General features: G+C 31.5%; 1 protein-coding gene across 2 annotated transcripts; it reads right to left on the reverse strand.

Annotated features, from left to right (window-relative positions):
• 140up (RPII140-upstream gene protein) lies at positions 1-25,321 on the reverse strand. 2 transcript variants are annotated; one of them, XM_076457368.1, is made up of 8 exons: positions 25,095-25,321; positions 23,930-24,045; positions 20,722-20,887; positions 14,448-14,536; positions 7,312-7,379; positions 5,241-5,319; positions 3,595-3,696; positions 1-2,666 (listed from the first exon to the last, which is right to left on the reverse strand). In XM_076457368.1, the coding sequence occupies exons 2-8, from the start codon at positions 24,025-24,027 to the stop codon at positions 2,564-2,566; spliced, it is 705 nt and encodes a 234-aa protein (XP_076313483.1). In that variant the 5' UTR covers positions 24,028-24,045; positions 25,095-25,321; the 3' UTR covers positions 1-2,563. The 2 variants fall into 2 exon arrangements, with proteins under 2 accessions (XP_076313483.1, XP_076313484.1); XM_076457369.1 differs by lacking the exon at positions 25,095-25,321 and adding an exon at positions 23,073-23,164.
• Positions 25,322-25,674: the final 353 nt, after the last annotated feature.

The raw sequence follows: 25,674 nt of genomic DNA on the forward strand, positions 1-25,674 counted from the left end.
TTTATTAAACTAGATTCTTTTAATAGGACGTATTTCAAAAATACAGTTTCTGACAAAAAAAAATTATAATAAATGTTTGTCAATACAATCACCCACAGGTGATGATGATGTCTTGTAAAAAATACTCACAGCTACATTTCACACAAATGAGAAATTAAAAATTATTCTTACCTTATTTCTTAATTACGAGGAGAATGGGAGAGAAATCATAAAAAACAATAATGTATAATAGGATTCTATGCATAGTGTTTGAATTTTCCCTTACTCGCTATACCTAAAGTAAACTTACATTTTAGAATACAAGAAAAAAACGCCTATGATCTTACCTGAAGACGGCTCTAGTAAGTGCTGAAAGCTTGTGATACTTTAATAACATTTTTTGTTATCGTTCTATACAACTCACCGTTAAAAGAGGCCTAACTATTTCTTTGACTTTCTAACCCAAGCTGTGCTGATGTGCCTTCAAATTTTCAAATAGTCGAAACTTCAGTCCACAGCTGAAGGTACGGTCAATCAAAGAAAACGTTAGGTCTCTACATCATACTCTCCTTTCAATTTTACTTTTGTTGAAACTGAAAAGAAATCTATAGCATATGTATGTAATCATTTAATGATGGTTATATAAAGAAAGCTTGTTTGTTAAAAAAACAAATCTCCGGAGGAGAAAGTTTCAGTTTTACGTTTTAGAGAATATTAATTATTTTCCTACTTTTTAATAATTTTCCAAAACATTATATCATATTGGTATAGTATACAAGGTTATTTGACCAGTGAGTTTTTTAAATACATGTACCTATAATCGGAAAATGGAAAGGTTTTTTTAATTGTCTTAAAACATTTGGAAAAAACGAGGATATTTTGAGATTTCTTAACAATTTAAAACCTATGATTTAATGAACCAATCTGTTCTGCAAGCTTTTATCCTGAAACACCATTAACTAACAGCATATTTGGTATTTAAAAGCAATACAGTTGTACGATACAAGACTTAATCATATGATTTTATTGAATTTGGCAGAATAAAACCTCATTTTTAGTTTAATAATTATGATTATGATCAAACATATGGCAATGCTATGTGCTGAGAGTTTTAAACCTGTTAAATATCACGGGCATGTTGGCAACATCTTTGTCATTTATAAAGAAAAAAGAACATCTGAATAAATATTTACCGATGATTATGTATATCCAAAAAAAAACAATTCTGAGTTAGATATTAACAACACTGATGATCATTCCAGAATAATATATCATAAACCAACAATTACAGAATTGTATAGTTAACTTGACAGTTTTATGTTCCTTGTAATTATCAATAATTCCATAACAAACTAGAAAGAGTAAAAAAAAAAGGTTGATAAAAAAGATCCTAATCTTTCATAACTTGATATATTAAAATACTTTTAAATGAAGTACACCTAGGAAACCAAACTCTAATGTCTCCAAATTTATGCTAGTCTTATATTTATGGGTAAAAAACAGTAACTGAGAAATAAAATTATAAATCTCTTGAAACCAGACTATCCACAAATTTCAGGGTATATGGCTCTAAAATGTATTTTTGAGATAAAAGACAAAATTAACAAACTTAAACACTTACGCGTTATTCATCGATAGTTTTATTCTTGTCAATTATCAATACATTTATTCTTGCTGCAGATGAGATTTGTGGGTTCTATAATGTGGCTTGGAAGTGTATAAAACTTAGTAATTCCAGCTACATGCATTTGGGTCAAGACTGCATATGTAGTTGACAACGAAGAGTGTATCTGTATAAAAGAAACTTTGGAAACCAAAAATCTTAAACCGTACTAAATTCAAGGAATAACCACCATCATAGTTTAGTTTAGAGTTTCGACATAAATAAAAGAGAGTAACAAAGACACTTATAAATTCTTTGTTTGTATGGGCTTATAAGTATTTTAGTATAAGTATATTTTAGTATAAGTATATAAGTATTATAAGTATAAGTACTTCTGCATTTTTAAGTTAATGAAAGGTTACATGAGCTTAAAATCTGTTGACCAAACTTATAACTAAACACTCGTTCTCTCATTGCAAAAAATTGAACAAGAACTTTTAGCTTGTTGAAGCTCAGGATCTATTTCACCTTATGTTAGTATGAAATATAACATGAAAACCTAGTAACTCTAAGTAACAAAACCAATATTATGAAACTACAGTTTTGAGCTATTCCAACTCTGATAAACCAAAGTAGGTCAATCACAGATAGCACTATATGTAGTTTTTTATGCCTCTAGGTAAGTTTCACAAGAAAGTAAACAAATATTAAATCTATCTGGAAAGCTTGATAGCAACTAAGTCTTGCAATATTTAACTAAAAACCACTCCAAGCTATATTTGTAAAACATATGTATATTCATATATAAACGTAAAAATGCAGGAGTAAATGTATCTGTGCAATGTAAGGTAAAGAATCCTTCAAATAATTTGATTTAACCTTACACTACTTTTATTCATTTATATATTTTTCTACAGCCTAAAGTGTGAAACATAAGATAACAGCTTGTAAAACATTTCTACTGTACTAAATGACACAAGTCTATGATTTCTGCCCTTGAGTCTCCTGGGCTAACCTTTCTTCTCGATCTTTCAATAGCAAATTTTCACTTGTTTCTTTTTTCTTGGCAGTAGTTGCTCGTTTCCTTTAAATAAAGTAAATACATTTTTAATTTTAATAATTCATGGTGAGCATAAGTTGAAATGACACAAAAACAAGTTTTTTGTAAATACTAAATGTTCAAAACCAATACAAGAAAGACCAGATCAGTTGAAACAGTTTTTAATAGTAACTTCATAAAAAACATTAATTATTACTGTAGCTACTTCCTTACCTTTTAACCATTATCTAAATTTATGTTTTTACACATAAACAAAATAGTATTTACTCTGTGTCACTAATAATAAAATCCTGTATCTATCTGTGTGAAGACTATAACTTGCTTACTTTGGAAGTTGAAGAAATATACCTTATGTTTCTATAAATATACTTTCAAATTCTTTAAATTTGTTTTAATTTGCCACCAGTGGTCAATACAAGTCAGATATTGCTATATTCCCTAAACTTTCAATACTTGCAGTGGTAGTATATGACTAAAAAACGTATGGCCTTTTTTTTTTTCCAATTGGAAACTTAGTTGGTCTTGCTTTTGAAGAAATAAACATCAGAAACTTAAAATATAAAAAAAAAATTGTTGAATCATTTAAATTTTGACAGACAATAGTTTTGCAAGTAGCAAGTTCCTATAACTAAAACTTCACCTGACCTATGTGTCCATAAAACTTGGTACTACAAAGCAGGACAATAAACATAAGGTTACAATAAATGTAAGCATTTTAATAACACAATCTGTAAAAGATTGAATTTCCAAGGTTTAAAAATGGTACAAAAAATACTAATACAGTTATCAATCTTTACTTTTTCTCAAATTGTTTACAGTTAAAAACAAAAGTTGCTATCTTAAAGATCTCAAAATAGCATGAAAAATATATAAATAATACAATTATTAAAGTATAGTTCTTCACAATATGCTCACAGTATTACTAAATAAATATGTGATAACAATTTCTCACTTGTGCTGCTCACACCAGTAGTTATGTTGCCAGTATCGAATTTCTGCTAATGTTACACCACTAATCCACAAAGCACCAACAGACAGGCAGCCTGCAAGTAATCTGTAAATACATATATCTTTATCATAATTCTGTTTTATTTACATGTTTTTATACTTATGAAAGATACTACAGTAAATTACCTAAAATCAAATAATAATATTCTTAAAAAAAAAACATTTAATAAATATGAACAATAAATTACCTTCAGCCAAAAAGGTTTGTACTTTTTATCCTCAAAATCTTACATGTGAATAGCAAATATTTATTACTTCTGAATGAACATAACATCTCTTTAAACCAACTGTATTTGCATGTGTATTTGTGTGTACATACAATTTATCTGTAAAGCATTCTTTTTCATTTTATTTTGTGAGGTAAAGAACATTTTTAAACACCTGGAAACATCTCTTCAATGTGATTTTAGGAAAACTCTTTCATTCCTTCCCTTAAAAGGTCTAAATAAACTGTCATTAATATACATAAAAGCTAGGAATTAATAATTATTGGCAGATGAATTTGGGTTATAGTTATTGTACTTAAAATGTATTTTAAAATTAATTGACCTTTAAAAACAACAAATGTTAATGTAAGTGACTTATAGATATATGTAAAATATATAACACAAGCTATCTTTATTTATCTTATGTGCCATGTAGATCTCCTTTGTCAGATGTAGTTGATATACTTATTTAAAGAGTTCTATTAGCTTCAGGACACTAGGCAACATGTGACATGTAAGTAAATATAAAATTTAGAAAAAAAAAAGTAAACATATTGCAGATTTAGGCCAATGTGATCACAATACTTTGTGGGAAAATTTCCTGTAGCAACCAGTACAAAATATTAGAGTTAACAATTACTGAAAATGGTTAATTATAAGACATCTTAATCAAATAAGTAAATTAAAAAGGTTTCAGTATTAATATTGGTAATTAAAATAAAACATGAAAAATGCATTATGGTTAATATTCCTTCAACATCCAGCTATCTTGATTAGCCAGGAATGAAACAGAAAATTATGACAATCATAAAAATCAAACTAATAGACATACACATTTGGACAGAATTTAATAACAATGATTTTTAACATGTCTTTTTTTGTTGTTAAAATATACTTGAAAAGGAAGCCATTAAAACACAAATCTGCTGTTGATCAAATAACGCAATAATTAGACTTATAGTTCATATGACTTATTAAAAAAGATAAACAGCACTGATGGAAATAATGAATGTTTTGAAATCAAAAGTTTTAATTCATATGGCTTAAGCCAATAATGTATCAATACATTATTTCTGAAGATGTTTTAGTAACATCTGAGAAACCTTAAACACTTTCTTCTCCACCTTTTACTACTTCTACTAAAGCAAAAGCAGTGTATAATAAACAGAAGCAAATTTTGTGCCTATTCAGTATAACAAATAATATTTGAATTAATTTTAAACAATATGACATTAGCTGTGTTAATAAAAAAATTCAGGTTAAAACAGTGACCAAAATAAATATCTATCCTCAAAAGATATGCCTTCAGAATTAAATCTACATTTTCTCATGCAAAATAGGTTTTAGAGATAGTTTTAATTTAGTAATTCAATGTAAAATTTACCCCAAACTTCCACCACAGAGACCACCAACAGTCATAGCTCTTAAGCCCATTTTGGCTTTCCATAAAGTTCCACACGTTGCTGGGAAGAAAACAAATATCTTCATATATTTCTTAATTTAGTTTTCAAAATTATGACTAGCAAAGCATATGTGAACAATGTCAACACACAATATCTTATTAAAGGTGTACCACGTTTTATCATCTAATGTTAATGAAATATCAATAACCAGGCCACATGCATTTTGATTTTTTGATCAGATAAGTTGTGAAATAAGACCACTGCTGTACAAGTATCAAAACAGGAACTAATATTATTAGCTGTTATGTTAAGACTTATTCATATTATTTAGAAAAATAGAGTAGTTAGGTCTTGTTGAAGTATTATAAAAAACACTAACTTGATTTCAATGATTACACAAGTGCTAATCATTCAGAGTTAATTTATTATACAGTCCATTTTACTAAACTTTTTTAATTTCTACATTTAAATTAATTTTAATAACTTCCATCAGATAAGTTCATTAAAAATGACAACAAAAATTTTTAGATGTATTCTTATACTGCATAAAATAATTAAATAACATTTAGAACTTAAAATATTTTATCTGTAACACATAAAAACCAGTGATATTACATTCAGTTAGTCACTATCTTAAGTTTATTTTGATTCAAATCAGGCACATGGTGCTCTATTATATGATCTGAAATGCAAGTGATTTCATTATTTGGCCTACACTCATAAATGAACATTTGGCAAGAGGTGCTTTATATCTTTACATTTCATGACATTTGACCTCAGTAAAGGGTATCACCACTGCAAGCAGATGTTATATGCCCAAAATCAGAACCATGATAATGCTCTCAGGTATCCCCAACTACTCCTCGAGAGAGAACTGTTTTTCAGAGCATCTGTAGTACTGAAAACACTAAACGGACAAGGTGTCTCCCAGGAACATGCTCAAAGGGACTGAAGTCTGATAAGCATGCAAGCTGCTCCAATCAGTCAGTCCTTTTGTCTTCAAGAAATGTTTGCATGTTTGAAATGGTGAAAGCAAGATCTATCAACTGCACTATATATGATGACACAAAAATAGTATGTGAATCCAATAATGCATGGTTTTCATATTATCCAAAGGGTGTAAAGATTGGTACATTAAACTCTGCTTATCCCCTTCCAACATTGTATTTCCACTACCACCATTTGTATTACATTCCTGTATGAAAACAGAAGTCAGATCTAGTTCTAGATTATCCACAAATGATAGTATACATTTGCTAATTATCCGTAGAGTGTGATTCATCTAAAAAAAAAAATTGTCATTAATTACTGGCATCATTGTAGATTATCTCTTTTGTGTTTTGCTCCTAGTAAATTGCACACTTATCACATAGGCAAAAATTTTGAAGTCAATTCTTAGAAACTGTAAACTGATGCATTATCTAGTTACAATTACTTGCATTTAACTTTGTTAAAGAAGGTTTTCCACAAACAGTGACCCACAACTGATGGACAGAGTTCATCTGCTTATGCTTTTGATGATGGCCTGCCTTTTCCCAGTGTTTGAACAATAAACTATTAGTTTATAACCAATTCTACACTTTGCTAATGAGACTTGTAGCCAATTTGCTACAGTCTATTGCAACTGTTCCACTCATCTAAAGGCTCTCCACATGACTGAAACATGTAATATTTTCTTTAAGGTCTAGCTAAGGTTCATAAACAATCTAAACTCTATAATTCAGTCCAGAATGTCAAAATAACAAGTGTTTGAATCAATTATATATGACATAAAATTAATGAAAAATCATTAACATGTCAAGTACTAACCTTCAAGTCCTTTGATATACACAACAATGAACTGAGGGAGTTGATTAAGAACATTTTATAACAATGGTTACTCCTTTGTCATAGTTATAGTGTTACAAGTTCTAACTGTTTAATGCAGGTGTAAAATGTCAGAAACTTCAAAATATACAATTATTTCATGACAGCTTTCCATAAAAGGCTTAAGTCTGTAGTTTTTACAGGTAATGAAAAGCACATGTTAGCAGAGATAGATAAGAAACTTACCTCCAGCTGCAATATGTTCCCAGACAGTTGTTTTATTTCTATACACACCAACTGAAGTTATGAATAGCCTGAGAAAAAGTTCAAAATCTCACTTAGTTTATATGCAATTTGAAAAAATTAGAAAAATGAGATAAATATAAATATGATATACATCAATAAAACAATTTTACTGAAAGAACTGAGTTAGGTTTTAAGTTGATGATCACTTGTCTTGGACTTGTTTTTATTTTTAACAAACTATATTTAGTTCCTTATAATGTTTTTAATAGTATTCCTGAACAAAACTTAATCATATAATTAAGTTGATACTGACTAAAAAGTCACCCACACCACCACTCATTAAAGTTACAGTAGGTACTCCCTACCACATTTCATACTAAGTTATGGTTATTATACAGTTTGTCAATACAGTGCACTGTATTCCCATAAGTACAAATTAAAAAATTTAACCTTGTAGATAAAACAGTAGGTCTTGTGTAAAAGTGACATGCAGGTTATATCATACATTTTCACCATATTTATCCAAATAGGCATTTCTAAGATTTTTTGTTCAGTATCTATGTAGTTTTGGAATAAACATGTCCATAAAAACCACTGATGAAACTATTTTTTGTCTAGGTACCTTTGGTTTTTCCTAAAGCAGAAAGTATCTACTTTACTCATGAAGACGTTGCTACAACTTCATTCTTTGTGAAGAATGACAGCAACACCCCTTCACTGGCACAAATGAATGTTGTTAGAGAATGATCAATCATGACAAAGGTTATCTCTAAGCATGAAGCTTTAGTTCTATAATCAGTACAATTTGGTTTTCACCAAGACAAGTTTTACAGAGATCTTTCTTGAAAGAGAGAAATGTGTTGATCTAGTAGCAGGTAAACACATGTCTGTTCAGATATGTGAATTTTTTGTTGTCATTATTGTGTCACAAACAAAGGTTGTTATTAATAAAAATAGTTTTAATACCTTGCAGTTTTCAAACCATAATAATTTTCATCAGTACAATAATTTCCTCCAGTACCTTTAAAAACATGACCATCCTGGCTGTACAACACCACTGTCTGAGGTTGTTATTAATAAAAATACTTTTTAATATCTTACAATTTTCAAATTTCATTTGCATAATCTTTAAATCCTACTAAATGAATAGTTTTTAACAAAACTTTAAATTTCATCTGTTATTTTATCTACTGTAACACCAACTGTACTAAAATAAAAAATTCAAAGTAAAAAAAAAGTTGAATATGATATCTAATATACCATTGTTCTTTCTAGAATAACTACACATTCTAATAGACAATTACACTGTACTTATTCTCAGAACCAAAGCTAATATTTTTCATTTATTTGTTTTACTGTTGCATTTAGACCATCTCAAAATATAGCAAAAGCTATTTATTAAGCAAGAAGCCTTTGTGTTACCAGCATGCACATGGAATTATGCAGTTGCATCTTGTGGTTAATGTATGTGCTGTCATAAGTAATTTAGTTAATTTTCTTTACCTCCCCTAACAAGTTTTAATTTTTTAAAATTTAGTTGCTTTTATAATAACAAATAAAAAAAATATAAAAGGTAATAATTTTAATACTTATGTCTAGGATAATGTCTTTTTCAACTAATTGTGCTTGTATAAAAGAAGTCCCTCAAGAAAACTAAGCCTAGGTTTTGTAACATATGTTTTTTTTTAATTCAAATATGTAAATTAATACAAAATTCTGCCATCTATAAAAAATTGTATGTCCTAAAACTACTACAATTTAATTGGTTTTTCAAAAGAAACTACAAATGAGTTAAAATAATTCTGATGTCTGGATGAGCTAATATCCAAAGATGGCAGACAATGACACTGAGAACAAAAACTTTTCAGAACTAGTTATCTAAATTATCCTAACCTAATACAATTAAGTAAATTAAAATGTCAGAGAAAATTATCAATATTTTACAATGACAGGATGCGCTAGGAAGGATGTGACACGCGAGTTTCATTTTACTGCATTTATTTCACTTAGTAAAGCAAAAGCTTAGAGTCTAAAAATTTATATTTTGATATAATTTACATATTTCTATAATAATTTATAATTAAAACCACAAAAACCCTTTAAAATCATGTCTATTTTGGCTGTACAACACCACTGTCTGTGCTTAAGACTAGTTTAACTCGTGAAATGTTACATCCCCATTATCAGTGAAGAGGCAACACTTACTGGAAATGTGTAAAACTTTCCAATTTTCATGTTTCCAACTAGTGAATAAGGTTTGCCAATGTAACCTTTAGTATTTACTCTTCATGTTACTGAAGTTCTAAAACTATACTTTGTATTATTTACTTTGTAAAATAATAGCACATAACATTAGCTACTAAGATATTGGTAACCACTGAAAGAGCTCACTTACAGAAAAAAGCTTATTAAACACCTGGATAGTATACACATTAAAAAACTACAATCTTTCCAAGAGTAAATTTACTCTAAAACAATTTACTAAATACTTTTCTTTTATGTTTTCACAATCAGCACAAGATAATTCATTATACAGCAACCTACACCAGCATAGTGTGTAATAGTGTTGCTAAAATCTTTTTAAAACTTATTTATTACAGCACAGTTGTAAAAACTGATTAGTCACCAAAAGTATGACCTTTTGGTTTATACTTAATCTCATGAAAAAAAACAACATGAATAACTGATGTAGTTATACCTAAGAAAATCACAGAGTAAGTTTTCCAGTATATTTTATGAAGCTAACTGGTGCCTTTGAATTATTACAATACCATATTATGAAGAACTGAAAGTTTAATGTACCTGGATGTAAAACAGAGATATGCATTGTGATACAATTTGTGCCTAGAAAAACCTCAACTAATATTTTAATGCTACAGTAGAAATAATCATTGTTATATTTTACTGAACCTACTATCTTGTATTTTCATTCTGAAGGGACTGTTAGCAAATAACAAAGCTATTAACTGAAAGATACACTCTGAATGGCTTTTCGTTGTCCACAAAACTCCATAATGAAGGAGAAAATTAAGGCTTCAATTAATTAAACATAGATTTGCATACTGAGCACAAGGCCATGAAAAAGAATCAAACCCTGTGATTCACAGTCTTTTATTCAGAAAAACATGACACATCTGTTACAAACAGTTCTTCATTTCTACTAGAACCTGTAACATTAAAGCTGCCCTACATCTGTAAATTAGTACTTGTCTAATGCAGTCACAACAAAAATTTCCTCCAGTACCATCCAAAATAGTAACTTCCATGATGGTAGTTTTTACCTTTAAAAACTCACCCCCCCAATCAACAGGGTTCAGGTATACCTTTTTTTTTTCTTCTTTTAGCATTCAATCAGAGCTACAGAAATTTATAAATAGCAGAAACTGGTTTCAAATTACAGAATCAAATTTCATGTGTAAACAGTACTATTCATGAAATGCCTACAGATTTTCCTAAGCAATCATTTAACACAGAATACAAAGGGAAAAACAAAAGCTGATTCACTGGTATTTATAATAGCAAAACAAGTAAGCTGGTAAAAAAAATATAAATGTAAAATTATTATAAAATGTAAAAATAAATCAAGCTTAAATGAAGACACAAATAGAATTAAAAAGGCCAATGGCTCATAAAAAGTTAAAAACACAAGCAAGTAGTACAGTGTCACCATGGCCAATGACTGTTCAACATCTGGGGTAAATCACATAGACTACTGTGACTTGAGAGTCACAAAGGCCATACACCAGTGGATCAGTCCCTGATAAAAGAAAATGATAAGTTAAAAAACTGTGACCAATGCATAGCCTAGTTAAGACAACTTCCTCTTTCTGATCCTTATGGAGAAAAGATGGCCAAAGAAAAACAGAAGGTTTGATCTGAAAAAGCTTGTTACGATGCTGCTCACTCCAAGTTAACTGTCAAGTGATGCAAAGTCAAGTCTTCAATACAGGACCACAGTCCATATATGGGATAAGCATGACTGTAACGGCACCAGAGCAGATGGACTTAGCTACAGCGTCACGGACTCACACCTATGAATACCAATATGTCCAAGTATCCAGAAAAACTGGATACAAATAGAAGATAGAGAAAAATGAGCATCCATTGTTCAATATCTATGAGAATAGGGTGAGAACTAACTCTAAGCAATTCCAGGGCCAGCAGAGAGCTAGCTAAGAAAATCAGTGTAAATAGTACAATCTGTGTAACTCATAGCTCCTATGTGATCTAGGACAAGAAAAATGGCATACAACTCAGCAATGTAAACAAAATTGCAGAGGAGATCCTGTGAACAGAATCAGCTGATTTCAAACCATCAGTATAAATGAGAATGGAAGAATGGTTCAAAAGATGTTCAGCAAAGAGAAGACAGTATTTCCAATTGGGAGTATCTGCCTTCCTCAGGGGTGACTTGAAGAAAAGTCAGAGGTGGGAACAGTAATAAACCATGATAGGATGGGCTGATCAGAGAAAGCAGCAATGTCATCCAATAACACATCCAACTCAGCCAGCTGCATCTGGATATGAAGGCAAAATGGAAGAATGGTAGACTGTCTATTTCAGAAAAGCGTAGTTCAATAAGAAAGGAATGCTAAAGTAAGGATCAAAGTTTAATGACATACTGCAAAGAAAGTTGTAAATATCAGAAGTGAAGAGGAGATTCACAGGACTCAGTGTACAAACTCTGGACTATAAAAGTACAAAAAGGCCCCATGCAGAGCAGAAGATAGAAAATGGAATCCAGCATTTAAGGCAGAATCATAGACCAAAGACCCACAGTCCAGTTTGGAGTAAATAAGAGTACAATAGATTCTGAGCATAGAATATTGATCAGCTCTTTGAGAGGTGAAAGAGAGGATATGAAAGACATTCAGTACCCTCATACACTTGACACATAGCTGCTTCACATGTGGAATGAAAGTCAGCTTCCAGAAAAAGATAAACCCCAAAAATTTTGCCTCATGGACCACAGAAAAAATAATATTATCAAGACAGAGCTCGGGATCAGGGTAAATACTCTGTTGGTGGGACAAGTACATGCAAATGGTTTTGGATAAAGAAGAGATAAAACCATTTGTTGTGATCCACTTTAATATGCAAGTGAGGGCTGTATGAAGTTGCCACTCAATAAGTCTCATGTTCAATGATTGACACACGACAGGCCATGGACAGCCAGCAAGTCCATCTAATCCCTTTTGAATAAAAAAGGGAGATATTTGCCCTAAAGGTTTGTTTGACAAAGAATGGAATATGTGAAAAAAAAGGTACAGGTATAGAATGACTGGAAGACTGATGGTAGGAGTTTTTACAACGTGGTTATTTATCATTGAGCTGATTTTTAATATTTTATTGGGATTTGGGAGATCTATAATAAAAAGAAATATTCAGTGTTTACTAACCCCACTCACTATGAAGTCCTACAAGGGTTTCGTGAGAACTATACTCAAATACTGGTATCAGAAACAATGTCCTCAACACTCTTTTGGAATGCCAAACACTGGTACTCGGTTCACCCTAGCTCCAGAGGACCAGTCAAATGATCCTGTAGGGCCATCTCAATGCTGCCCATTTACAGGAATGCAAGGCTAAAGTGGTGTGTTGAGAGATTGGGCCCCTCAACCACCAGGATCCTCTCCCCCTTAAAAGTCACTATATACTGAGATCCTCAAAGAGATAAACTGGAAAGATAGAACATTCTCTGGGAATTCCCTTCAAAATATACAAGAATCTATCTGAAGAAACAAACAATAAGACTTGGTAAATTATGGCAAACTGGCACCTCACTGTTTATTTCTTTGACACAAAAAAGTTGAAATATTGCAATCTAACTTGAATTTAGATGTATTTTATAACAAACATTTTATGAACTTAAGTAAAAGAATATAGTTTAAGCAATAAGGGTACACACCTGACGATTAATTACAATCTAATTGTTAAAGGTTTCAGTTTTTTAGTTATACTGGTTTAAAACGTTAATGTATTTATAGTCACTTGGTGAAATAGCCTTTATTAATGTACATATTATTAAAACTTATTCTTGATCAGATCTAAATAACTAGCTTATTTTTCATCAGTAGTCTATAATGCATCATCTTCCTGCAAATAACAGACCTTAAACCTATAAATTCACAAATAATCAATAACTTCTCATTAAATCAAGCTACCTAAACAGATCAGAACTAGAAATTAACCAAATCAATGATGTAGCAAACTTACTAGTCAAGAAACAAAAATTTATAATGATAATAATACACTAATTAATCAGTTGAGTCTTTACTGTTATTAAGAGTAAAAAATACAAAAACTGACATTTTGTGACACAATGAAAGATGAAATATTCATTTGTTACAACAGACAATGTGTTTGAAAAAAAAATTACTGTTATTGATATGTTTCAGCATATTATAAGAACTATACAAAAATGTCCAATATAGGAAAACATCCATGTTCCTTTGGCCTGATTTTCTGTTATATTCAATAATGAGAACTTTGATTGGCACAATATTATACTTCCAAAAAGTAGAAATTATTAGTATGGAAAAATACATTTCAATGAAATTACAGTATCTGTAAAAACTGGGCAAGTATATGAAGTATTTAATTAACAGATGTTTTAATTATCTTTAAAAAGTAAGAAATGTCTACACTTTTCACAATGTAAAAAATTCCGATTACACATCATATTGTAATCTATGTCACTGCAAAATAAAACCTGAATAAACAGACAACCTCAAACCTCTTTTAATTATTAAAGAATATTGAAAAGTTTCACTGATTACTTGCAAGCATTGAAAAACTTGAAGTAAATCACTTGTACTAATCCATATAGTACAGTCCCCAGAAAACTTAGTTTCAAGCCTACCAATTTTTTTTCCCCCACTAAAAGACATAGATTATAACACTTATTGGCTTGATCAATCACTACAGTCCTCATTTGAATAAAATAGTGAAAACGTTTCAGAAAGTATTTAGTGAAACACATTCATTCAAAAATAAACTAATTAAAATAACATTCTAAATACTATTGTTTTTAATGGAGTATTTTAAACCAGTTTATGTTACAGTAAATACTGTATATTAAAATACTGGAGTACATTAAATGTTAATATAAGAAACCAATGGTTTAACATACTTACATGTATGACCCACTGAACAATGCCATTCTCCATCCCCATTTCCAAGCTCCTTTAACCATGTCTAACATTAATCGATCTTGTAACCTTCTCTATAAAATAAAGAAGAAACAAAATCACTTTGACAAAAAGAAGTAAGCCTAAACTGTTCAATATGGAATACAATAACCATACTGAATTTTATCAAACATAAAAATACACATCAAATGTGAAGTTTCAGATTTATTATTATATACCTCCTGATAATAAAGTCATTTGTCAAATGCTATATTTTTTAAGTAAGATATTACCAGAACAGATAAATATAAATGCAGAAGTTCAAAACTTTTAAGGCTTTTCTCAGAATATCCAACACACCCATATATTTGCATTTTATATACAAATGCACAAACACACACACACACAAAAAAAACAAAAATTAATGATCAGCATTTGGTGAGCCATAGTCAGGAGTATACAGTGATTACCAGCAGTAGAAGGAAACATGAACAACAGTGAAAATAAAAAGGCTTAGATGCACACAACTATGGTAATAGTGCAAATACTGTGGATGTTACAACAACACTAAATAACCTTGTCAAATTTTAATATATGATAGAAAGAGAAGAATGTCTTGGGTCAAAAGATAAATTACTACGAGAGTTTGTTGGTTAGTTGTTTGGTATTTTATGGCTCCAAGCAACTAGGCTATGTGTGCCAAACAATTGGCCAAAAAAAAAAATTAAAGTAAAATTATTAAAATTTATAAAAAGAAATTAAGGTTAAACCAAAACAAAGTTTAATTTTTGAATTAAAAACATAAATAACATTAAATACAATTTTTACATCTAGTCTACAGTGATAAGAGAAAAACAGCAGTAATACAAGTTGGAAAGATATTTTTGTAGCATAACTGTAATTATCATAACTTGCCAGGATGACTAATGAGTAAGTCCAAAAACCAGCTTTAGTCACCTGAAGTTGGCCTTTCCAATCCTGGTTTTGAGTTATTTGATGTTACAGCCATTTTCATAAAGTAAAGTGATAAAAGTTTTAAAATACTTGTAGCAAAATTTTAATAATCATAGCTCACCAGGATGACTAACGGGTAATACAAATAGCAATGTTAGTCACCTGAAGTTGGCCCTTCCAGTGCTGGTTTCGAGTTATTTTACATTACAGCCATTTTCTAATTTCAAATTGAACAAGATGTACTTTGGTTCTTAAAAGGAAATCACATTAAAAAATATCTAATGTATAAATTAAAAAACTTAAATGGCATTAAAAAAATAAAAACATATCTGAGGTAGACAGTATCACCATCACCAATAACACTGTCTAACATTACGGATAAACCCTGGGACAAAACTTCTTTTAAAATGGTGCTGTCGTTGAGAATCATAATGACAGCAAGACAGTAAAATGTGGCTTATTGTGACATAAGTGTTACACAGACAACACATTGGTGCATCAGTTCCAGATAAAAAGAAATGATGAGTTAAAAAACTGTGACCAATATGTAGCCTAGTAAGATCAACTTCCTCTTTCCAATCCTTACAGAATCAAGACATCCAAAGTCCAATACAGGGTTTTATTTGGAAATGCTTGTTTTCACATTGCTCACTCCAAATCAACTACCAACTGGCATGGAGCTGAGCCTTGAATACAGGACTTTAGTCTGTGTATGGAACAGGCACATCGGTAATAGTACCAGAGCAGACAGATTTAGCTGCGGTGTCAGCAAGTCCCTTCCAATGAATACCAACATGGCCTGGTATCCAAAAAAATTGGATAGAAATAGATGTTAAAGAGAAATAGGCCAGTCGGTTTTGAATATCGGCGAGAACAGAGTGAGAAGTAACATGAAGCAATTGCAGGGTCAGTAAAAACCTAAGCGAGTCAGTATAAATAGTGCAATTTGACTACTGCTTACCTTCTATGAGATCCAGGGCAAGAGAAATGATGTACTGTTCAGCAGTGAACACAGAAGCTGTAGAAGGGATTCTACGTGCAATCACCAAACTACAACAAACCATTGCAGAGCCCACAGAGTCACCTGATTTTGAACTATCCATACAAACAGAAGTGGAAGGATGGTTCAAAAGATGTTCAGCAAATAATAGACAGTATTTCCAATCAGGAGTGTCTGTTTTCTCAGATAATTTAAAGATAGGCCACATTTGGGGACTGTAATAACCCATGGTGAGATGGGCTGACCAGTGCATACAGCAATGTTATCCAAGGACAAACCCAATTCATCCAACTGCACCTGGATACAAAGGCCAAAAGGAACAATGGCAGATCATCTGTTCTAAAAAAGCATGGCCTGCCGAGGAAGGAAAACACAATTCCAGGTGGGATGCTTTGGTAAGGAATTGAAGTTTTGAAGCATACAGTAACGACAGTTGCAAACAGTGGAGATGCAAAGGAGGTTCATGAGACTTTGTGTATAAGCTCTGAACTGGGAAAGTGTGAAAAGCCCTAGTGCAGAGCCAAAGTCCCTGAAGATATATGGGGTACAGCTACTTTGAGGCCAAGGTCCTGGCAGAGCCGTAGACCAGTGATCCATAGTCTAGTTTTGATCAAATAAGAGCACGATATATTTTTAGTATAGAACATCGATCTGCTCCCCAAGGCCTGACACTGGAAACATCGGAGAGGGTTTGGAGGGTATGGCCGTACCCTGCAATTAAGATAACCTGCTTTGATGGTGGAAGGTGGACATGATGATGTAAATGTCAGAATGAGGATATTGGTCAGAATTGTAATTCCATCTTTGCAAGTGGAGAAACCAGTGAGAATCTCTGACTCGGGGATGTTTTTCAAATCCCTCTCAACAATAACTCTTCATGATGAATTCAAAGTAGTATAAGGTGTAACCTCAATAGGTATATCCCCAATTGCCTTTGAATGCAAGAGGAGTTCACTGTGTCAAGATGTCAATGTTTCCACCAATAAGTCATTAGATCTAAGCTTCTTTACTGACTTTGGAGAGCCAGCAAATCCCTCTAGTTCCTTCTAAATAAAAAAGAGAGACATTTGCCCTGAAGGTTTGTCTGAAAGATAAAGTAGGATAAGAAAATAAGGTACAACATGCATTACAGATGTTGAAGAGTGCTGCTCAGAATCTTCAAGACGTGGTTGTTTACCCATGGACTGTTTTTCACTATTTTATTTAAGTTTTTATTTGGAAGATCCTTAATAAAAAAGGAATATTTTAGCGTCCACTGATCCCATCCACCATGGAGCCCTACGAAGAGATGCACTACAATGTAAAACAAGTACACTGCAGCAATGCCAGGATTTCCTGAGCATTATACCCAAACATCAGCATCAGATACAATGTCTACACCACCTGTTGAGAACATTCAACACTGGTAGTTGGTTGATCCTAGCCCAAGTGGACCAGCTGATTAACCCAAGGGGGCCACCCCCAAGGCCGCCTGTCTACAGGAATTCAAGGCCAAAGTGGTGTGTTAGGGTTGGACCCCTTAACCACCAGGATCCTCTCCTCCCCTTCATGGGTTGCCATGCAGGCAAACACATGGGGTAGATGTTTAAATCCCAGAGGAGATAAAATGAAAGAACAGAACCTTCCCTGGGAGGTCCACCTCATCACATACAGGAATCCACACCGAGGGGGCTATTGTTGAGAGTTGTAACAATGGAATGACAGTAAAATGTGGGCTATTACAACCTAAGTTTCACATTGACCACACAGTACGGCATCAGTGAAGGCAGTGAAAGAGGGCCAGTTAGTTTGACTCAGCTTCCACCAGGGCATGCAAATCTGGTGGCATCGACTACCACCAGTCTCTCTCAAAATGATAGGAAAATGATCACTGCCTCATGGGTTACTGTCAACCCTCCAAAAAAAGTGGGAGAATAGTGAAGGGGAGCAAACTGAAAGATCAATAACAGTAAAAGACTGACCAGGTGCATTAAAATAAGTATAATAAGTTTCATGAGCACTATACCCAAACATCAGTATTAGATACAATGTCCACAACACCTGTTGAGAGCATCCAAAACTGATACTTGGTTGACCTTAGCCAAATTGTACCAGCCGATTGACCATGGGTGGACATTCCAAGACTGTGAACTCAAGGCCAAAGTGATGTGTTAGGGTTGGACCTCTGAACCACCAGGATCCTCTCCTCCCCTTCATAGGTTGCCACACATGAGAAACACATGGGTGGATGTTTAGATTCCAGAGAAGGTACTCTGAAAGAACAGAACCTTCTCTGGAAGGTCCCCCACCACATACGAGAATCCACACTGAGAGAAGAGTGTCAACAGAAGAGAGACAAAGAGAAGAAGAAAGACTGAAAGAAGAAAAGAAAGGAGAATAAAATGAGAGAAAGGTAAGGCTAGAAATAGAGAGAATAAGAATACAAACTGAGAGTGAAAAAAATAGGGAGGAAGGAGAGACTAGAAATAGAAAGAATAAGAGCATATATTGAGAATAAAAAGCCCAACCTACAGAAGAAGGATCCAAGAATGACAGTTGATTCAGAACCAGCCAATCCAAGCTGCCCAAACTTGACAAACATAAAAATGACATGAATGCTTTTCCTGAACAATCATTAAAGACTCACCCAAAGTTAGAATTGGGACAAAAGCAACTTGGCAGTCCATTTCAGCCTTCTTTTCACAGGAAAATACCTGCAAGTATATGCAGGCATGATATTGATGATGCCTTAGACCATGACAAATTAAATATGGCTTTACTGAAATGATTATGTATCATACTAAGACTAGCGATTCTTTCAAAACCTGGGTATTGCAAACAAGTATTAAACAAACATTTAATTTTCTCCATATGTTCTATTTGAAAGTAAGGGCAAAACCCAAAACAAACAGTGCAAGCATTTTTTTTTCTTTTCTCCACAGATGAACTTTTCAGCAATATTGGCATCAGGGATCTTTTTTGAAATAAGCTATTTTATCACACCTTTTATAGGAATAATTTGATTCAATAGTCTTCATGGCCCACAATACTTCAGCTCTCCAGTAGTCATCTCTTCAAACTGCATTTTTAATCGACTCAGTAACAAATTAATGGGCTAGAAAATAATCAAATTTTTATACAGCTGTAAAATAAATAACTTGGATAAAATGAGGAAGAAATGTCACTGATTAGGCAGATCTAAAAACCCTGCATACATTCAAAAATTTTTTTTTAATTATAAATAATTGATTATGACATTAAAATATAAAAGCAACAAATTTTACACAGTCCATAATGTCACTCTCATGCTTTGCAGATGTTTACATTCCCATTATTTGGCCTTGACCTAATATTTCTGCCTGCTGGTAGTAATCACAGGAGTTAGACAGGATGTAAAATTTTATAAAATGTAGGTCTTACCTGATCTGTTATACCTTCAAGCTGTACTAGTGTTACTGTTGTTGAGCTTTTTGGGTACTTAAACCTAAAGTCATGTCTTTTATCACACAGATGACTTAGTATACAGATTTCTCATTCCATATTCCCAAAATTAAATACTTTAGAGCACATGGTATAGCAGGCTCTGCACTGATCATTTTGAGAATCTTTTGAAAGGCAGCCAGTGTACCTCCTTCTCAAGCCAGGATTTGTTCAACAGACACATGCTTGGCATGGTTCTTGCCTTCATATCTTCCTTTTCTGATCATAATGGCAAGTGCCCAGACTACCATTTAATTCTATAGATATATCCAAAAGGAATCACAGAAATAACAATGTAACAAACATGCTAATAATGTGCATCTATTTCAAAATGCCTGAATTTTCAATTTTCCCATAACTTTTCAGGCCCTGAAAATTATATCTGACATTCCAAGACTTTCCAAAACCTGTACAAACAGGTTTATGGTACCAATAATCTCAGTACCTATAAACAAATGAAGAAATTCACACATAAATCCTTTACACTTAAACAATGCTGTCTCAGATATAGCTCTGAGGAATGACAGTCATTCCCCAAATACCTTTACTTGAGCAATACACAGTACTACCTACACCCACCCCTCCATTACATACATGGGGATGTTGTCCTAATTTCATTTTTACATAGTTTATTAAAGTTTAAAAAGTTTTCTACATACACTACTCTTTGAACTGTATAGACATTTGATATTTTTTATTAGGTTTAGAAAATAAAAAATAAAACTCAGCATCATTGGATAAAACAAACACTGCATTTGATTTTCTGTCTTTCTATTAGTAACATATGGTCAGTTTGTTTTACTCATTATTTACTCATGGTTGTAGCTTTTACATTTCAAATACACTGAACAAAAAAAAGACAGACACCTTAGCTTCTAGCTGTGTGTTGAATTGTGTTGCCTGATTTTGTCGAAGGAAAGTTTCTATTGCATTCCTGGATGATACTGCTCCTCCAATACAAGCGCCTAAGAATAAGGACATACTTATTCCATTTGTGATCATTTTAATTTCTGGACTGGAGTTTCCAAACATACTGAATACAAGAAGACAAAAAGAAAAATAAGTTACTATTGTCAAAATAAATATATCATTATAAAATATCTTTTCATCAAAAATATAATTACAAACAATTGCCTGCCATATAATTTTAGTTGTAATGAGTTATTACGAAACTTTTTATGTCATCCAAATTTGCACATACTAGCTAACTTGTAGACCAGTGTATCTGTGTGTGTGTGTGTGTGTGTGTGTGTGAATATATCTATACATTGTTTTTTATAATTGTCAAAGTAACTTCTAACTCATGTTCTTTAAGTAATATATGTTCATATATCTATGTCTGTAACATGTAGACATATTCCATATCCCAATGTTCTTATAAAATACCATATTTTATGGTCTATAAAACAATTTGCTTCCTGAAAAGCTTCTAAAAATCATCCCACACTTAATATGTAAAGCTGAAGAAAATGCATCTCTCAGTTTTACCCACAAGTTAAATTCTACCTTGTCTTTCCCTAATAAAACTGTAAATTAAAATATAAAAATTGATCTATACAAAGTCTACATCTGTTATGCAAGTATGATTTAATATGTTGCATGTGTGATATTTTCATCTAAATAACTTTTTTCTTGATATGCAGATTTCATGTTTGATGTTATTTGGAATAAACATTAAATGTTATGATACACTATTATTTTCTCTATTACTTGTAGCCTACATATTCCACTAACATTTGACATTCAACTGCTTTTTACATGAAAAATAAACTTGATTATTCCAGAGGTATGTGAAGGTATATGTTTAAAATTATAGAAAAAGCATTATATTTTAAAAGCTAGGAATATTTAGATGACAATGACATCAGGGTATGTGGTATTTTCAGTGTAAATAGTACCTTAAATACATGTAAGCTAAATGGTCAAATCAGAAACTTTTTAGGTTCAAATATAGCCTTTTCTAATTTTTCAACCACTGTTCAGATAGAAAACCCCAAGAAGCACCTGCTACTACAAGTGTCATCTAGCTATGAACCAAACTACATTACCTTTCATTCTTATAACATGACCAAAATTAAAAGTACAGAGTGCCTATATCATGATGCATACCCTTGGACCACATCCTGGTACATTAACCACTAAGTAATATCCAGCCAAATATATCAGAGAAAATTAGGGTAAATAACATATCAACAAGAGAAGCAACACTCATATAATAACCAAACATATTTCAAAATGAAAAGTTTTCTAGTGATGAACAAGATTGTTAGAATATAGTTACCATATTAAAAACATAAACCTCCCTTACCTGATAAAACCAGATTACTTGCTGTAAGTGTTGAAATGTAAGTGATAATAATATTTTAACTTTACATTTTGAGATTTTCCAAAATGTTATTATTAAAATATTTAAAGGATTTCCTGTTTAATCCATATCCATGAAACTACCAGGTGAACAGTTAACATCATAATCAGATTAACAAACTAACACTACCAAAAATTATTTTCTTTTCCTTATTAAACTTAAGGTCATTAAAAAAATTGTTCATAGGACTTAAAAAAAATTAAAAGCTTCAGTTAAACCAGCAAGGTACCTAGTGCAAACATCGTTACCTTGCACATTAAGAGCCTTACAGTTGCTGGAAATAATTCAGATATTTCAGCTAAACAAGCAATGTGCCTAATGTAAACACTGTTACTTTGCATATTAAGAGCTTTAAGGTTACTGGTAATACTTCAGATACCTCAATTAAGAGGTTAAGCTGGAGAAGGGTTCAACTTACCTTTATGTTCATAGTAAATGCTTTAAATTTGTGCTCCATCAAAACAAACTTGGAATAATATGTGTATAAAGATAAAAGATTCTGGTAAAAGTTTTATATAACTAATTTTTAAAATCTGAAGAACAATGTAAGGTTTAATTGCTTAACCTAATTTTCTCTCAAGCACAAAAGAACTAGAAGTAATATGATTCAAATATTTAAAATTATAAGAAACACTTTGCTTATCAATGTGTGACTTAATTGAGGTGAATAATAAAGAGAATGGACAACATGCTATTATTGGTAACAAGTTTAAATTTTGGAGACCCCAATTTAAACTTACTCTTCAACAAAAGGATTTCTTTGATAATTCAAAAACTCGTGAAAGGATTTGTTTTAATTTCCTTCATAATTTTGCTGAGTAAGTAAACTTGTGTAAAGGAATATATACTCAACTGATGCTTTGGTTCATTATTTTTGGTGGATTATGAATTATCTTAAAGCTTCAAATAGTCTTCTGTCACTGTTTCTTCCTTTATGTTCCTAAGCTATAAAAAATTAAATTTTAACTTTTTTAAGACAGAGAAGTTATTGTTTAAAGAACAATCACTGTCTTCAAAACACAAAAATACTATTTTTTACCAGCCATTTCAGCTTATGCTTTCATTAGATTATATTTAGGAATAAACCAGTGTTAACTATTTGCTTATGGTACAATGTTTCTAATTATGACAAAATTATCAAATAGAACATTAATAAAGCTTCAGTTAAACCAGCAAGGTACCTAGTGTAAACATCGTTACCTTGCACATTAAGAGCCTTACAGTTGCTGGAAATAATTCAGATATTTCAGCTAAACAAGCAATGTTTAGCATTTTTAATGTTCTACTCTACCAAGTGACATTATGCCTACGTACTTTAATTCTAGTACAAAAGAAAGCTCAATGTTGTGGTCATTTGGAGGTGTTTTAAGTGCTGTAACAATGACAAAATTATCAAATAGAACATTAATAAAGCTTCCTAAAGGTAATGGACAATATTGTTTGAATAATTTTGTCATTGTTACAGCACTTAAAACACCTCCAAATGACCACAACATTGAGCTTTCTTTTGTACTAGAATTAAAGTACGTAGGCATAATGTCACTTGGTAGAGTAGAACATTAAAAATGTTTACTGTATTCTCCATGATGAGACTTTTTTGAAATGTAAAACAACTCATCACGAAAAATAAATGTTTACAAGAGCATAGTACTATTTTACATGTTTGTATACAAGTTTTCTTTTATATGGGATGTACAAAGAAATACTTACTCCTTCATAAACATCATTCTTAATCTATCCCACCCAGTTTCTCCTTCGGGTGGTCTGAACAAATCTTCATTCTGAGAAATATCTATCTCACTCTTCATTCTTTACAAGATCTTAATCTATGATTAACAAAAAACCAATAAAAACTATCAGAATATTTGTTTTTGACATCTACCTGAAAATTCAAAAAACAGAAATGTAATAAACAACCATTTTAATGAATCATATTCACTTTCTTTTGCAATCTCCAATTTTTATGTAAGGATGACAAATATGGAAGCAGCATAAAAATTATTTCATTTGAAAATATCTGCTAATAGCAAAAACTTACATCTCATTTGTTACAAGTAGTGTGTATCAGGTAAACCATACAAGGTTCTTAATTATGGAGTCCAGTAAAATTGAACACATACTATTAGTGATGCCTCATGGTTCAGTGCTTGTACCTTTCCTTTTTGTTATTTATGCTAATAATAATGACATAGGCATAATTAGTAAAATATGCTGATGACATTAAACTGTTGGATATCTTTAGCTTTAGTAAGGATGTTGAGGCATTACAGAATGACTTAGTAAGTTAGACAAATGTTTGGCATACAACACTAAGTACAAGATAACACATCTGGGTTATCATAATCTAGATAACAAGTTTAAAATGGATGAAAATCAACTCAAATAGTATGATAAGAAAAAATATCTTTATCCTGGCATCATGATAGAGTTTTCAGTCAAACCATCTATAAAAATCACTAGCAAAGCATCAACTGGAATAGCATGTACAGTATATCTCCTTATCTAAAAAAAGAACATTGACTTATTCAAATTAATTCATAACAGAGCTACCAATACGGTTTTTGGGATGGCATAGTTATCTTATAAATATAGATTAAAATACTTATTTTCTCTTAAGAAAAGAACATAAGATGTTATCTTATTAATCTTTGCAAGGTAACTTGAAAGTTTGATAATATAATTGCAAATAATTTCTTTGGCTGTATTCAGAAAATAAAACGATGAGTAGACACAAGTTTAAGATTTTGAAAAAACAAGATAGGTCCTATCTAAACAGTTTTAACGGGTTACAGAATGAATTACCATCTGCAACGGTAGAGCATAGCACTTTACATGAGTTTAAGATAAATTTTCTAATTCTACTCTACGGTCTTACTTCAATCCATGAAAACAGGCCTCCTAATACTACTATTGTTTCGTATTGTTGTTTGTCCTTGATGGAAGTTCCTTTACACTTAGTGTTTCTTTTTTTAAAAATTGGGATATTCGTGAAGCAGTTTATGTACATTCAAATAAAATTTTGATTTTAACGAGTAAATATGCGTTTATTGTACCATCACATATAATTGAACCCAAAATACAAATACAGCTCCATCTATATACAATTTTATAAAGAGAAATATATGTACAATTCGAGAATATAATTCCTAAATGTATCACGTAAAATTTATCATTTCAAATATCTTGATATTAATAATGTTGATAATAACACTTTACAGTGGTAACCTATGTTTCAACTTCTTTTTTTTTTGTAAATTTCAATAAAATGCAATTTGAACGATCAATTCTTAAGTTCAGAAAACTTGGGAAAATAATAACCATATTTAACTAAGTGTGAATTTTATTTAACCAACAAATAAATGTATAATCAGTTTTAAGCAATTACTCAAAATATTTTATATATTTATACATTGTTTATAATGCTACCTATCATAAGACTACCCACAAAACGCAGA

This window comes from Tachypleus tridentatus, chromosome 9 (genome assembly GCF_004210375.1).
Source record: "Tachypleus tridentatus isolate NWPU-2018 chromosome 9, ASM421037v1, whole genome shotgun sequence".
Classification (NCBI taxonomy): Eukaryota; Metazoa; Arthropoda; class Merostomata; order Xiphosura; family Limulidae; genus Tachypleus; species Tachypleus tridentatus.